The sequence below is a fragment of the Pelophylax lessonae genome (assembly GCF_965119305.1).
Source record: "Pelophylax lessonae genome assembly, chromosome: 5".
Lineage (NCBI taxonomy): Eukaryota > Metazoa > Chordata > Amphibia > Anura > Ranidae > Pelophylax > Pelophylax lessonae.
The window spans coordinates 208,653,089-208,670,484 of NC_138772.1; the positions used below are offsets into that span (position 1 = coordinate 208,653,089).

General features: G+C 39.0%; 1 protein-coding gene across 3 annotated transcripts in view; it reads left to right on the forward strand.

Moving 5' to 3' along the window:
* HECW1 (HECT, C2 and WW domain containing E3 ubiquitin protein ligase 1) overlaps positions 1-17,396 on the forward strand; it is a 504,763-nt gene that overhangs the window by 396,781 nt on the left and 90,586 nt on the right. For 2 of the 3 annotated variants that reach the window (XM_082259512.1, XM_082259513.1), the window contains 3 exons: positions 8,900-9,042; positions 9,457-9,557; positions 13,725-15,050. In XM_082259512.1, coding sequence (XP_082115638.1) covers positions 8,900-9,042; positions 9,457-9,557; positions 13,725-15,050 — 1,570 coding nt within the window. The remainder of the gene's footprint in view (positions 1-8,899; positions 9,043-9,456; positions 9,558-13,724; positions 15,051-17,396) is intronic. The other variant, XM_082259514.1, reaches the window with a different exon arrangement.

Here is a 17,396-nt window from a genome sequence, read left to right on the forward strand (position 1 = left end):
AATAACTTTACAGAATATCTCACTGAGCTGATTTTTTTTTCTTAAACAAAACTGGATTTTTCTTTTAGTTTATTTTCAACACTTCTATATGGCCATCAGCAGACATTTCATGTGTTACCTTCAAAACCAACAGGAAAAAACAAAAAACAAAATTGAAAAAAAGAAAACTAATGAAGTCACCACATCTAAGGGCTATAAGCAGCAATATATTTCACTTCTATTTCTGGGTTTAAGTTTACATATTTTCAATCTGATGTTTCTAATCTTTTTGATATAAAAAAATAAACATTTTTTTTTACAATTAATTATTTATTACAGGGTACACCCATGACAGGTTTTGAGTATTATGTATGAAGAGAGAGCATAGCTTTTTCTTCTCAGACTGTCTTTCAATAATGAAAACTCTGTTTGGAATTTGCATGACTAAGGCACCCCAGATGTATTCCTCAATCTCATCATAACCTCTAACCAACCCAACCTCTTGTACCCCAACTACCTGCAGAAAAAATACCAAAACACAACTGTTGGAGTAAAATTAGCCTTAATGGCCATTTATTAAACCATTAAAAAAATATAACAACATTCCTTAAGAGCCGGTTCACACTGAGGCGATCGGACTTCGAGGGGCGACCTGTGAAGTCACGGTGCACAGCGTGCACCGCAACTTCGGCGCGACTTGCAGGGACTTCATATAATGGAAGTCAATGCAAGTCGCTCCCAGGTAGCCCCAAAGTAGTACAGGACCCTTTTTCTAAGTCGGAGCGACTTGTGTCGCTCCTATTAGAACGGGTCCTGTGCTAATCAATGGCGAGCGACCGAGCGCGACTTGTCAGGCTGACAAGTCGCCTGACAAGTCGCGCTAGTCTGAATGGGGTCTTAAACAGGAACCAAAATAATAATACAATAACAAAAAACATAAGGTTGGCGATCTTCGGAGACACTGAGTATCAATTATCCCCTTTGTATCTGCGTAACTACTTACACGGTCCCCAGCCACACCACACTGGCTTGGGGGGAACCTAAACATTCTGCAGATACCTCACAATTTTTAACCTACCAGTTAACCCACCATTACCTGGCATTCCACAGGTGACTCCATACCTTAGATGGGTCCCTACAGGTTTTGTAAATGCCTCCAAAGACCCCAACTTCCAAATTGTGAAGACCATTTACAGATGAACAAATCCAATGTAGGGGCGGGCGGGCGGGTGGTAACGATCTTCCCCCATTTGTTTTACCGGAAGCTGGGAAGGTGTGAAAACTTCTTGATGACCCCCTTGCAGCCCCTCCTCCCTGCTAAAACCACCAATTGGATGAGAGACCAAAAAACTACTTAATTAACCCTATCTCTCCCTGTTTACCCTGTCTACCCAGTCATGCTAGCCCTACACTTTATTTATTTTATTTTAATTTTTTTGCTTTGAGCTATACTTAGATCAGGAAGCAGATCACACTTTGTTGTGTCTCTTTCAGCTATGTGTGTAATTTGAGCTTCAAATAATCAGCTAAAGGCTTTTTATTTTCAGTAAAGCAGTTAAGATGAGCCTAGTAACCCCTGATACCTGGTATTCTACATTAACCACTTAAGCCCCGGAAGATTTTACCCCCTTCCTGACCAGGCCCTATTTTGGGATTCGGCACTGCTTGAATTTAATGGACAATTGCGCGGTTGTGCGACGCTGTACCCAAATGAAATTGACTTTGTTTTTTTCCCCACAAACAGAGCTTTCTTTTGGTGGTATTTGATTACCTGTGCGATCATTACTTTTTGCGCTATAAACAAAAAAAGAGTGTAAATTTTGAAAAAATAACAATATTTTTCAAATTTTTTTATATGAAATTCCCCCAAAAAAATGTAAAAATCAATTTTTTTTTAATTTTTGGCCAATTTGTTTTCTGCTACATATGTTTGGGAAAAAAAATCGCAATAAGCGTATTTTGATTGGTTTGCGCAAAAAGAGATCGCGAGTGACTGGCAGACATCGGGTCCACCGTTCACTCGCACGGACTGCTTAGGGAACGAGCGGGGGCAGGAGCGCGCCTCCGGTGGCGCGTGCTCGCCCCCTAGAGCCTCACAGGCGAGCGACGTAGTCCTACGTCACTTTTCCTGTGAGGGGCTGACCGCCACCGTAAATAGTCGTGCGGCGGTCGGCAAACGGTTAAAGCAAAACAATACTCACCTCAGCTCCAGCATGCGGCGTCCTCAAGCTTCCCGCCCAGGCACTGACATCTTTGGGCAGCCAGCCTCTGGGCCTTGATTGCTGGGGCAGGGGTGATGTCACTCCTGCGTATGTGCAGGAGTTCAGTCAGATTCGGCATTGCCAAATTTGTACAGTGAGTTGCGCATGTGTGGCTCACTGTACAAGGGCAGACAGGCCTTGTAGCTTCATTGCAAAAGAGACAAAGTATATCTTTTCTGCATTAAAAATCCTCCTGCCTGCTAAAGTTCCCATTTAATTTGCCTGAAATGAATACTTTTTACAAATACCTTTATTCATTTACATTAAAAAAATATTTTTTCAACTTAACTTTTTAACTCCTGAGCACAAATAAAATACAGAAAATACTATGCATTTCCTTTAAGCACTCCCTAAAAAAGCAAGTTCAATAATTGTGGAAGATTAGAGTAGTTGCCAGTCGATTCAGGATGGTCAGATCTGATAGTTGAGAGTGAGATCTCTACATGTCCATTTCTGCATCTTTCAGCTACTAGGACCTGCCTCAGTCTTTTCCTATGTTTAAACAATGGGTGAATACAAGGAATGCTTTATTATTTTTTACTGTACAATATGTTAAATGATTGCAGCTATGCACATTTTAGGATAGAGTCTGACACTGAAATAAAAGGATTTGGGAAACTCATCAAACATGTCACTTTAAATGACTTTATTTAAATTGTATGTAATAATTTTCTTTAAAATGCTTATGTGCATATTAATTGGTTGCCCCATTTTTTGACTGTTGGCATATACTACTACATGCTTTTAGAGGATAATTAAAAGCACAACTGATAAATATTTTAGTGTGCTGGGCACAGGGAAGATAATTGCAAAGGACAAGTAAGTGGTTTTATATTTAATATCCCAAGCAAGCTTTGAATTTTCTGGACTTTTTTGATATGCAAGTATGCTAGCTCTTAGAAACATTGCTATAATTATCTTACAAAAGTAATCAAAACTATTTAATTAGACACTGTGTGAATGGCAGTTACAGCCAGTACCATAGGTGGTGGTCGCTATAGTAAGTAAGGCTGAAGATAGAGAAACACTGCATGAGCAGTGTAGAGGTACATGGCTTTAGGTCTTGGCAAACCCTCAATATGGTGAGCTGTAAAACTGATTACTGTGGGTTATGACGCTACTGGTGATATTAAACTTTATGTAAACACTTAAAATTAGCTTCTCTTATTTTTTCCTTTTTGGTCTCTTTAAGCAGAGCTTGCCATAGCAAACAGGGTCCAACCATTAGACCAAGGCCCCCATTCTCTTTTTTTAATCACTGTATAAAAGTAGTGTAAAAATGTACCTGTGGGGGAAAAGTTACAATATACAGTACTTATGTTGCCCCCAGCTTCTGTCCACAGGGGCTAGGCAAGATGCTGAAAATGCTGGGAATCCCCAATCTTGCTAAAGATAATTATGAACACTTGATGACATTTTTGACCACTCCTCCATGCAAAATTTGTTTAGCAGTAAGATTTCTTTGTGAGCTTCCTTTCATGACCTGCCTGTTTTAAATCATTCCACAACATTTTAATTTTATTTATATCACGGCTTTGACTAGGCCAGTCTATAACACTTCATTTATTCTTTTTGGTTGATTTGCTAGTGTGCTTTAAATAATTATCATGTTGATCCATTCCCAGTTCAACTTCAACTTTCAGACAGCTGGCCTCCCAACTTTCAGACAGCTGGCCTCCCAACTTTCAGACAGCTGGCCTCCCAACTTTCAGACAGCTGGCCTCCCAACTTTCAGACAGCTGGCCTCACATTTTTTGAAGCATACTTCAAAATGTTACAGAATTCATAGGTAACTCAAAGACTTCAAACTGCCCAGGTCTTGAAGCACCAAAACAACCCCAAACCATAGCAATACCATCGCCATGCCTGACATATTTGTACAAGGTTCTGAGATGTTGTCTTCCATTTGCACCAAAAATGTCTACTGTGACTGTGGCCAAAAACATCTCTTTGGTTCATCAGTCCACAGCACAAAGCAGTCAAGAAGGCTTCTTTTAAAATCAAGCATCCAATTCTAGTACTGAGTTTACTGGACAGATTAGCAATAATCTGAAATTTACATCACCTGTACTGTACTCCTTATAGTGGAATGATTGATAAAAAATAGTGACCTTTTTAAAACCCTGGTCAGGCATCCAGCTTCTTTCTGAGTCCCTTATGGAGCTCTCTTAACCATTTGACAATAGGCTAGGTGGGACATTCATCTTACCGGGCAGGAGTTTTATGACATCCTCCCAGAACGTGCCTCGTGCCACGCTGCGGCACTATCTATCACCGGCTGTGTCTAAAGCTGATGACTGATCAGTGTACTGGCCCACTGCCGGTACCATGTGATTGCTGTTACCAATCACAGCAGATCACATGACAATTCTAAACAATGGATGGCTTCCTTTCATGCCTCTCATTGTGTACAATTGTGTTGCTAGCTATGATTGGTACATTGATTGGTACATTGATTGGTACTGTGATTGATACAGACAGGACAGCCCATCTGTACCATGTGATTAGATGTGCCCAATCACAGCTAATCACAACAATACACACTGAATGAATCAGTTTCATTCAGTAAAAATGCTTTTTTATACCAGTGGAATTTACTGGTATAGGCAATCATATTGTGTAAAAAAAAAAAAAAAAATCTTGATCACTTCTTTTACTATTGTACTGCTCTGGTCACAGTGTGTTTAAAAAAAAATCATAAAAAAAGAAAAAAAAATGTAATAAAACAGAAAAAAATCACTGATTATCACCACACCAGTTATATGATGACTCTGTACTGCACTCGTGACAGTATGTAAAACAAAGTAATTTGTGGAAAAAAAATATTTTTTTTTTAATTTCTTTATTTTTCAAATGATTGTGACATACCTCTTAGTAAATACCTTGGACTGTCTGCTTTACAAACAGGGGTAATTTGGGGGGATATTTGTACTGTCCTGGCATTTTTGGGTCGTCAGTTCATCGGTATTGAACAATTTTCAGATATATATATAACAGTTTGTGGACTCTATCATTTTCCTACAGAGTAAATAATACAGACTGATTTGGGTTATTTTTACCAAAGAAATGTAGTAGAATACATTCTGGCCTAAATTTATGAAGAAAAAAATGTATTTGCAAAACAAAGAAAAGCGCAGGGTTTTTTGAAAAATTTTCATGGGTTTGTTTATATAGAAAAAAAATAAAATCCCCCAGTGGTAATTAAATATCACCAAAAGAAAGCTCTATTTGTGTGAAAAAAAATTCCATATGGGTACAGTGTAGCATGACCGCGCAATTGTCATTGAAATTGAGACAGAGCTGAAAACTATAAATTGGCATGGGCAGGAAGGGGGTGAATGTGCCCTGTGTTGAAGCGGTAATTTTGCACCATGTCAGCAGCAAAGAGATGAATGTCTGTGACTGAACTTTATCTATAGGCACTGTTCAATTGTTTATAGACCACCCACCCGCAATGAACTGTACTGTAATGTAACGTACCTGTACTCCGCTGCCTGTTTCCAGGTACAGGGCACATACGCAGCCAGCCTACTCCCACTGTAATTGTACACAGTGGGAGTTTGTCAGCAGGTCCCAGCCAATGATTCATGGCCAGTAAAAATCCAGAGGTGATCAATTACCACCAAATGAAAGCTCTATTTGTGTGAAAAAAATGTATACATTTTTTGGAGTCGGCATTATATGACTGCATAATTACCAGTTAAAGTAGCTCAGTGCTAAATAGCAAAAAATTCCCTGGTCATGAAGGGGGTAAAACCTCCTGCAGCTGAAGTGGTTAAGGGACACTGTGAACTGGCTCTAAATGAAGATCTATTGTTTGTTCAAATATGTTAAAAAGTCAATAAATTACTTACTCACATACTTACTATTTAGATAATTATATGGAACATAGACAACAACATTTAGAATTCAGGACTGGTTCATAAAAATGCACTACAGATCCAATTTATGCACCTTTTTTACGTGTTCTGTTGCATTTTTGATGCGTTTCCTGCATGCATTCCAGAAGCTTTTTTCTTCTATTTCCTGTTTTGTTTTTTTGTTTTTTCACTTTACTGGGGTCTGGTGCATTTTCAATGCGTTCCAGTGCATTCCAGTGCATTTTATATGCATTTTACCAGGTTCCAATACAGTCCAGTGCAGGAAAAATGCAGCATGTTCTATTTTTTTTTCTGGAACTGAAACGCCCTGGAACTGACAGCACTGGTGTGAACTATTCCATTGAAAAAACATATAACCTACTTTCCATACGATCTTGATGCAGAAAAAAAAAAACACTGGACTGCACGTGGTGTGAACTGGCCCTCTGTTTTGTATTCCTTATGCTGAGTTCCAAGTTTAGAGTTCTTTGGTCCATATTTTGAGTTCCTTGCTGTATATTTCAAGATATATATTCTGAATTCCATATTTCATATTTCAGGTTTCGCATTCTATATTCCAAGTTCCTATTCCACGTTCAAGCTCCATGTACCATATTCCAAGTTCAATTTTCCATGATCTGAGTTCCATGCAACTCAGAACATGGAACATGGATCTCAAAATATGGAACATGGAACTGGGAATATGGAGTGCGGGACATAGAACATTAAACTCTGAACATAGGCCATGGAACGTGGAATTTAGAACTTGGAATATGGAACTAAAAATATTTTTTTTGGAACAAGAAACATGGAACTCGGAATAGGAAATTTTGAAAATGGAACATGGAATTGAAAACATGGAACTGGAAATATGGAACTTGGTATGTAGAGAATGGAATATGGAACCCAAAATATGGAATATGGGTCACAAAACATTAAACATGTCATTTGGAAGTCTGTATATGAAATTTAAAATAAAGCAAGAATATTGCATATTAAACTCAAAATAGATTATGTAGAACTCAGAATATGGAACATGGAGTACCAAACAGGACATGGAACATCAACTTAAGAACATTAAACTTATAATATGGAATTTAAAACCTGGAACTCAGGACCTGAAATATGTATGAAATTTAAAACATAGAACTTGGAATGTGGAGCATTGAATAAGAAACTCTGTATATGAAATTCAGAATAAGAAAATTGGACTATGAACAATGGAACTCCAAATAGAAAACATGGATTTAAAAATGTGTAATGCCAATATTGAAATATAGAGCTTGGAATGTGAAAAATGGAAATCAGATCATGGAACTGGAACTTGGAATATGCAACTCAGAATATGGATCATGGAACATGGAACTTTGAACTCCGAACATAAACCTTGGAACATGGAATCTGAAACATAGAAAATAAAACTTGAAATATATAATTCTGAATATGGTATCTGGAACAAGAAATAGCAAACTTAAAGTGATTGTCAAGTTAGTTTTTATGTTCCCAAAATAATAAACATGTTTTACTTACCTGCTCTGTAAAATAGCATTGGGCAGAGCAAGCCCAAGCCTTCTCTTATGGGCTCCCCTGCCGACACTCTAGGCTCCTCCTTTTCTGTGTGTGCCATCATAGGAAGCCACTTTTTAAGGTGGCATACATGTGGCCTCGCTCCTGAGCTGGGTTCTGGGTGTCCATTGACACACTGTGTGACTGCTCCCCTGCTCCTTCTTCACTAGATTTGACTGACAGTGGCAGGAGCCATATGGCTTCTGCTGCTCACAGCCACGCCTGAGAGAGAATGGAGAGAGGAGAAGAGCCCTGAAGATGAGCACAGCACTGAACCAATACAGGATTAAGGTAAGTATTTTGGTATAGGAGGGCGGGGAGAAACTGTCACTGAAAGGTTTTTTTCCTTAATGTATATGTGGTCTTTAATATATAGTACATTTTTATTCTTGGGTTTAGATATGTTTTAGACTGTGGGAAGCCGGGGTCTTCCAGTTTGTGCCATCCCTCCCCTCTATACATAGTGCAGTGTACACAATAATAGTAGACACCAGCTTTTCTAGCATTGATTGGATTATTTTGCCAATGATCTGTGTATATTGAAGAAATGCTTGGAATTTCTCTTTTGTTGTACCTGTACCCTGTGGCTAAAACCTTGCAAAACAGTATCCTGTACAATGATTTCTGTGCCTGTGTTTGGTACGCAGGATAAGGGGGCTGATTGTTCTAACCATGTTTTCCAGGGCAGAGTTCCATCAGGGCACATGATCTGGTCTGTCATAACATTTATACAGTATAGAGCTATTAGAAATGACTTAAAGTACTTCCTTTCACACCACCCAAGACTACACCTAAACCAAAGGATATGTTTAAAGCTAAGCTGTACCTAAGCAGCGTACTATATGTTATATTTTGTTTTTCAGTGCACAGAGGATTAAAGTAACTCTAATTCATTTGTATCTTACATGTCTTAATTTCGATCACAAATCAAAAACAGTTACTCTTTTAAGAGAGCCATGCTGAGCATTTCTGTGTGCCACATTGGAATCTTTCCATCCAAAATTTCTAGTGTAAAAAATATAGATACAGTCTAAAAATTCCATAAAGAAGGGCTTCACAATATCCGGTTCTGGTAAGTGAATAAGTCTTGCATTGAGAAAGGCTATAATCCTCTGTGTCATTTTTTTTTTTTAAGAGATCAGCATTAATCTGTTTTTTTTCTAAAAAGAATTTGTCAATAAAAACATAACATTCTGAACTCTAGTAATACATCATTGCATAATATTTCTGCAGTTGTTCAGCTTTGTATCTCTTCCAACTGATGTCTTGGAAATCGAAGTGAAGGATAAGTTTGCAAAGAGTAGACCAATTATCAAACGATTTTTGGGCAAGCTCTCAATGCCAGTTCAACGGCTTTTGGAAAGACATGCAATTGGGTGAGTATTATGTCTGTGTGATCTACACATATTTATATTGTGGCCTTCACGATTATTGCTTGTAATGGTTCTATAATTATGTCACAAAACAACAGTCTGTATTTGGGAAGAAAAGGGATATCTCTGCAATGGGAACCAGCAGAGCTACAAAAAAAAAGTAAAGTGGAGAAGGATTAGGTTTTTATTGCTGAATGCGTTTCAGTCACATCCATTCCTGTTATTTGTTTTGTTTTTTTTTTTTTACCTACCATATGGTTAGAAATTGATGAAACCATCAGTGTAGTTAGGTCACAGACAGCAATAAATGCCTGGCAAACGTTCAAAACCTTCCCTCATAAATCACTTGTCCGGAAAAAATAAAAAAGGAAAAAGGTATAATAATATGTAACATTTGTGCTTGCCTTTATCTTCTAGGGATCGTGTTGTTAGCTACACCTTAGGACGCCGGCTGCCAACGGAGCATGTTAGTGGGCAACTGCAATTTCGATTTGAAATAACATCTTCTATACATCCTGGTACAGTGTCTCATTCTGCCCTTAAATAGAATATAAAAATATATGAACACAACTGTATTATTTTGAAACATATTCTGCCTTATTTAAAACAATGTATTGAAAACCAATTACATTTCATTTTTGTATCAGTTTATAACAGACAGAACAATAAAAGATCATTTCTTTTTTGTTGCTATGTGTTCTTGAACTTTAATGCAATAAATGTGTCTGATCGTTTTATCTAATGCATTAATAAATACTATTTAGATAAATGTATATAAAATTAAAGTCATGCTCTGTCATATCCGACATAATATCAAAATTTTAAAGCAAAATTTTGAATGTAGGCATGTTTAGCTGACTAAGTTAGACAGGTAAAGGAACCAATAGAGGTTCCACACCCGCACAAATGAAAATAAACAAATCTTAGGTGTATAAATCATGAATTAATATCACTACAGTGAATATACAAATACATGTAAGTGATTCCAAATGGTGAAGTCCAAAAATAAGTGATTCCAAATTATAAAAAGTGAATAAACATTGTGAAGTCCATGATTTATCCCAGGTGCAAATAACTTCCTTTGTGAGTATAGTAAAGGTTCCTCTCCACCAGCACTCAGACACACTACACACTCACCAGACTTAGTTGACCCATATTACAGGGAGTCAAATTGCGCTAAAGGGAGAAAATCCCAAGGTATCACACATGAGATCATGTAAATGGAATCCAAGTCACTGCTGTGATCCGTTCAATGTGTAAATAAATACTGTACTCAAAACTCCAATGATGCCATATAAAGATAAAGAGGGAGATGAAAGAGCACTCACATTGTGTAGTCTTTTAAATAATTTATTTTTAAACAATAGTATTGTACTTACATATAGGAAGACAAAGATTAGCGTGTAAAGTATTGGGAACACTGGTTTGCACTCCACCTGCGTTCCAGCTGATCGGAAATGACGTTTCTGGAGAACATCACCCAATGCCATTTCTTCAGCCCACGTCTGACGTCATCAGGGGTCTGTCACATGTATTCACCTTTTATACACTGCACAAAAAAATGAAAGGAACACTTTGAAAACACATCGGATCTCAATGGAGAAAAATATTATGCTGGATATCTATACTGATATGGACTGAGTAATGTGTTAGGAACGTAAGGATGCCACATTGTTTAATAGGAATGAAAATGATCAACCTAAAACCTAAAATCAAAGTGAAAAAATTATGCAGCAGGCTAGTCCATTTTGCTGAAATTTCATTGCAGAAACTGAAAATGGTACGTGGCCCCCACGTGCTTGTATGCATGCCTGACAACGTCGGGGCATGCTCCTTTTGAGACGACAGATGGTGTACTGGAGTATTTCCTCCCAGATCTAGACCAGGGCATCACTGAGCTCCTGAACAGACTAAGATGCAACCTGGTGATGTCAGATGGACCAAAACATAATGTCCCAGAGGTGTTCTATTGGATTTAGGTCAGGCGTGCGTGGGGGTATTAATTCATTCATTCTCCAGGAACTGGCCGCATACTCTCACCACATGAGACCGGGCATTATTGTGTACCAGGAGAAACCCAGGACCCACTGCACCAGTGTAGGGTCTGACAATGGGTCCAAGGATTTCATCCCAATATCTAATGGCAGTCAGGGTTCCACTGTCTAACATGTAGAGGTCTGTGTGTCCCTCCATGGATATGCCTCCCTAGACCATCACTGACCCACCACCAAACCAGTCATGCTGAACAATGTTACAGGCAGCATAACATTCTCCATGGCTTCTCCAGACCCTTTAACATCTGTAACATGTGCTAAGGGTGAACCTGCTCTCTTCTGTGAAAAGCACAGGGCGCCAGTGACAGACCTGCCAATTCTGGTGTTCAATGGCAAATGCCAATGGAACTCCACTGTGCTGGACAGTGAGCACAGGGCCAACTAGTAGAAATTGGGCCCTCAGACCACCATCCTGAAGTCTGTTTCTGATTGTTTGGTTAGAGACATTCACAGCAGTGGCCTGTTGGAGGTCATTTTGTAGGGCTCTGGCAGTGCTCATCCTGTTCCTCCTTGCACAAAGGAGCAGATACCAGTCCTGCTGATGGCTTAAGGACCTTCCATGGCCCTGTCCAACTCTCCTAGAGTAACTGCCTCCTGGAATATCCTCCATGCTCTTGAGACTGTGGTGGGAGACACAGCAAACCTTCTGGCAATGGCATTTATTAATGTGCCGTCCTGGAGGAGTTGGAATGCCTGTGCAACTTCTATAGGGTCCAGGTATCGCCTCATGCTACAAGTAGTGACACTGACCCTACCCAAATGCATTACTAGTGAAAAACAGTCAGAAAAGCTGAGTGGGGAAAACAATTTCAGTGGCTGCCACCTGTAAAACCATTCTGTTTTGGAGGTCAGCACATTGTTGTCCATCTAGTGCCCCTGTTGTTAATTTAATTAACACCAAAGCAGCTAAAACTGATTAACAACCCCCTCTGCTACTTAACTGACCAGATCAATATCCCAGGAGTTTAATTGACTTGATGCTATTCTCTGATTAAAAAGTGTTCTTTTAATTTTTTGAGCAGTGTCATTTGGAATCACTTCTTTTTGGACATCACAATTTGGAATCACTAACTACATATTTGTAAATTCACTGTAGTGATGTTTAATTTAGAATTTTTACACCTAAAGGAGCGTGGTTATCTTTGGCTTAATGCATGTTTAGCTGACTGCTTTTCTGGGTTACATTTACCTCCTAGTGCCTGCATGCATTTTCAGCTTTGTGGAAAATGTGAAAATTGTGGAAAATGTAACCAGAGTTTGCATTTGTAACCTCACTACATGTGCTTCCTATTTTCAGGAAAAATAAAAAAAATAGGGGACCTCAGTGAAAAATAGGAATGTGCAGAAACTGAAAAAAGGTGTGAATATATAGAAATAATATAAGCTGTGCTGACAGTACCCTTCATAGAGCACTCAAAGCCTTTATACTACCAGGATGCTCTCCAGAGAAGCTGAAACCACACCTGAAGGTTTCTAAAACCCACAAAAGCAGCCAGCTTGTCAATTACCCATCATATAAACGTTTAGTAAAAATAGGTGAAATATAATATAACTATATTAAGGAAAAGTTATTGTTTGCCCCAAAAGATAGCCGTAGTGGGTTTTGCCACTGAAAAAAATTGAAATATCAGAGCTCCCCATAGAGTGAAGAAACTACAAATTATGTCCAACCTCAAGAGCCCCCAGAACTTAACCATTCTTTGGTTGAGCCTTTATTAATTAACCTTCCCTCTTACACATAACTTTTCCTCTAACCTTCACATTTAATAATTTCCTAAGTAAATCCTTGACACCTGCTATTTTAGTTTTCATTGCCAGATCATAGCTGCTAGTTTTTGGTGTAGAAAGTGCTGCCTTACCATATTTTCCCCCTGACATTTTTCTATAACCCTTCCACTAACCCTCCTTGTAACTTTACCCTTTCCTAATTAAACTTAACTTAATAAAAAGTGTCTGAGACAAGTTGTGTCTCAACTAGTGCCCATGCCTATAGCAACCAACCAGCTTCTAACATTAATTTTTTCCAAGCAGCTTAAAAAATGAAGATATAAAAGCTTAATGGCTGTGCTCCAGTTGAGACAAAGTTTGCCTTAGTAATTTTTACATTAATGTCCCCCAAAGTGTTAGGTTTACTATGGTGAGAGCCAACCTTTTGACGTTGATAGATACCAGGGCAAAGTTCAGGTGCCAGGTTACCTCCTGTTTCCCTTAAAATCTAATCTCCTCCCCCAAAACGTAACCCCTAAGTGAGCGTTTGACACCTAACCTTTGATCATAACCCAAATCTATGAACAAAAACTCAGGTTGCAACTATTTATCACCAACATCAGGCAGCAATAGGTATTATGTATTTTAAAATGAAAAGTTTCAGCTTCCACGATGCATGGGTGACATGATACTAATTAATATGTTCTTTCTTTATAGTTTTTTCTTTTTTTGGAGAACAAATTGTGTTTTTTCTGAGGTAGTATAATGAATATTGATGTGTAATAACTCATAGAAATCAGTTATGGATTTAAATAATGCTGCAATTTCTACTGTTATTAAATGCTTCTGCTGTGATCCTAAAATATTTTATTGGGATTTTTTTTTGTGTTTTTTTTAATTCTGGATTTGCAATTTATACTTTAGATGATGAAGATATTTCCATCACTGCAGATCCTGACCCAGTTCCAAATGAAAGTCCACTGCGCCACCCGGTGGAAGTTCTCTCTAATGAGCCCCAGCGAAGGACATCAGTCGCCACTGAAAACCCAACTTCAGAATTGCCAAATGATTGCATTTCTAGAAGTGGTCATGATAAGCACCCAGCCATCGACAGCAGATCAATAAGTCAACATAGTTTACATAAGACACCAATCACAAGTACATGTGCTGGAGTTCTTCTAGCCAGTGCAACAGAAAAAGAAAATGACCCCCCTGAAATGAGTGTTAAAGATCCTGAGCAGGAACCAGCATTATCTATTGAGTCTGATACCAAAGTAGAGATTTCTGCTGATTCCAGGGCTGATAATGAAGAAGTAAGCAGTGGTGTAATACATGCAGAGGAAGCTAGCTTCCCAATGGAAACAGACACGAATCAAGAGAAACAAGGAGAAGAAACCCAAGACAGCAGTCAACAGCAGGAAAGTGAGCCAAAACTGAGAAATACAGTAAAAAGAAAAAACAGACCGTGTTCTTTGCCTGTGTCTGAGCTGGAAACAGTTATTGCTTCAGCTTGTGGAGAACCTGAAACACCTCGTACACACTACATAAGGATTCACAACTTGTTACATAGTTTGCCTTCTGCTCAGATGGTCAGAGATGGAGAAGAAGAAGAAGATGATCAAAACAGTGCAGATATGGATGAAGAGTCAACAGTGAAAGAGGCATCCGAGAAGGACATAGTGAGCGAAACAGAAACCGTTGCAGCTGATCCTTCTATTGACATTGTAGCCGATGAAGGTGATGACCTAGAAAACAGTAGAAGTACTTTACCCCATGATATTTCTTCTGATCATCTTCCTGTTTGTAACCATCTCTGTGTAGATGAAGAACACCCTAGGACTGAAAGCGAAAGTGACTCTAGTCCAAGGGTTCATGGGGACCATGACTGTGACACTTGTGACACCTCATGCTATAGCACTTCCTGTTATAGCACCTCTTGCTATAGTACCTCTTGTTATAGTCCTTCCTGTTATGATAGTCACAACCGTTTTTCGAGCCACACACGTTTCTCTTCTGTGGACAGTGCCAGGATCTCTGAAAGTACTGTTTTCTCCTCTCAAGATGATGATGAGGAGGAAAATAGCGCATTTGAATCCATGCCTGATTCTAATCAAAGCCCAGAGCCTGACCGGGAACATGGTGATGGCTCAATTCAATGGTCTGATGATCTATCTAGTCAGAGTATTACTTCAGAGAGGACTTCTGGTGCTCCTGAATCTCCAGTTGCAGGGCCAAGCAGTAGGAGAGAAGGTTAGATTGAAGTATCTTCAATGGAATCATCCAAAAATATATTAAATATTAAGGTTATCTCTTACATTTTACAAGAGACATAAGTTTATGTAAGATATTTTGTAAATTATATTATTTTTGGTGAGTAGTAAAATTTAATTTCCAAAAACATTGGTAATATTTGGAGAATAGTGATGTCACTAATTTCATGTGAATCATTTTGAAATGTTTGGTGAAAGTGATAACTGTAGTTAAAAATACTGTATGGGTTTGTTGGTCATTCCATACAAGAAACAATGCAAAACTTGTGCTTGTATGCTAAGATTAGGTTTGGAGCTAATGTGGAAATGTTGTCCCAGGCAAACACTCAAATCTTTTTTTTTTTCTTATAGATTATATATATAAGATTAAGTCTGGCTGGTTGCTATCCACTCTTACTTCATTTGACTTTGATTTAGTTTTCATAAATAACAATATGTTTCCATTTGTTATAATAAAAAAAGCAATGTAGTTCATGTATAAAATTGTTCTTAAATGAGATAGAAGGCCAATCTTTCTTTGGGCTATACACTTAATTTGTGTCATAGGAGTACATTTACTAATGTACTTCTGTGACCCAAAGTAAGCTAATACTGCTGTCACCCTAAGTCATGCTCACTATCTGTTGAAGGGGCAGAGCCGTGCTGTGGTCAAGAAGGATCACAAAAATATTGTCAGGATCCACTGTGGCTGCCTGATTGACACTTGGCTGTGCCTTTCTGTGCACAACTGAGAATCAAAGCCAACTGTACCCACCCTTTCTCCAGCTTGTAGTTCCAGCAAGCACTAAAGGAGTAAAGAGGCAGGGAGAATCTCTGTGGCTGACAGGCACTGCCCTCTGCAGGAGCATAAACTTGGATATGACCAATTAGCAGACACATGATGGGTCAGCTATGGGTGAGCAGCAGTTATAACAAGGACATTAAAGTAATGGGTGAGCATGACTGTTTATCATAAATTTTTTTTCTTTTGTCCTTTAAAAGCCCAATGAAGCCATGTACCGTATTTTACGGCGTATAAGACGACTGGGCGTATAAGACGACCCCCCTATTACATGATCTACCGGTAATACTTATACTTAGGTTACCTTGGAGATATTATACTCGGCGTATAAGACGACCCCCCATTTTTGGGCGATTTTTTTGAGGTTCAAAAGTGGTCTTATACGCCAGAAAATACAGTATTTATTATTGTTATGCAGTCAGGCTGCAAAACAAGTAAACAATATGTGCGTGTGTGTTTTTTAAGCCCCCGTTCACACTAAGGCGACCTATGAGGCGACCTGGTCGCCTCACAGGTCGCCGTAGGTCACCTTCCATAGGGAAGCTGCGGACCCATTCTAATAGGAGCGACACAAGTCGCTCCGACTTAGAAAAAGGGTCCGGAGCTTCTTTGGGGCGACCCGGAGGTGACCGCCATAGACTTCAATGTTATGAAATCCGTGGCGGACGCTCCGAGGTCGCGGCGCGCTGCTCGCACCGCGACCTCGGAGGTCGCGGTGCGAAGTAACGTCGCGTGTATGTGAACGGGGCTAAGTGTTTTCAAAGTCAGTGTATTGATTATACTGCTTGTAACACAATCTATGCATAAGGAAGAGTCTGATAAATGTCGTGATTCTCTCCTTCATTCACAGATCATTCTAGATGCTGTAAAAAAGTGGGTACAGTCTGCTTCTGGCTCTCTATCATACCTTTATATGTCTAAAGCAGACCATACTCACAAAAGCAATGCAGGCTGATCAGGGGTTTCATCTTCACTCTAGTTTAGATCGCTGCATGCTTCCTCCCTGCCCATGCCTTGGAATGTGTTGAAACCAGAAGCGGCCATAAAACACAATTTCAAAAAGATCTCCTCATATTGTTACTTTGAGGGGATTGGGACTTTAGAGTGTAACTAAAAGCAAAAAATGTTTTTAGCTTTGGATAGAGTAGAGAGAAGTTAGAACCCCTGTTGTGTTTCATTGGTGTTGGTGCCCCCCCCCGTTATGGAGATTCACCCTCTCTATTTGCCCTTTTTACCATTATCATTAAAAGTGAAGTAAAAGAAAATCCCATATTTTGGTTGTCCCTAGAAAAGTAGAAGAGGGGAAATCTTGTAATGGGGACACTAGCTCTTGTGAACATGGGGTTACCCTAAGAATTTCCTTAATTTGCAGGGTTTTCCTCTCACTTGCTGTTTTGCTATGGGACAGGAAGTGAATAGAAATCACTGCAATGGGGCACAGATGGCAAAAAAAAAAATCTGACAGGGGTTATAAGCCTCTCTTGCTGTATCCAAAATTGAAATAAAGTTTTGCCTATTCTACTTTAAAGGTGCTAAATCTAATAT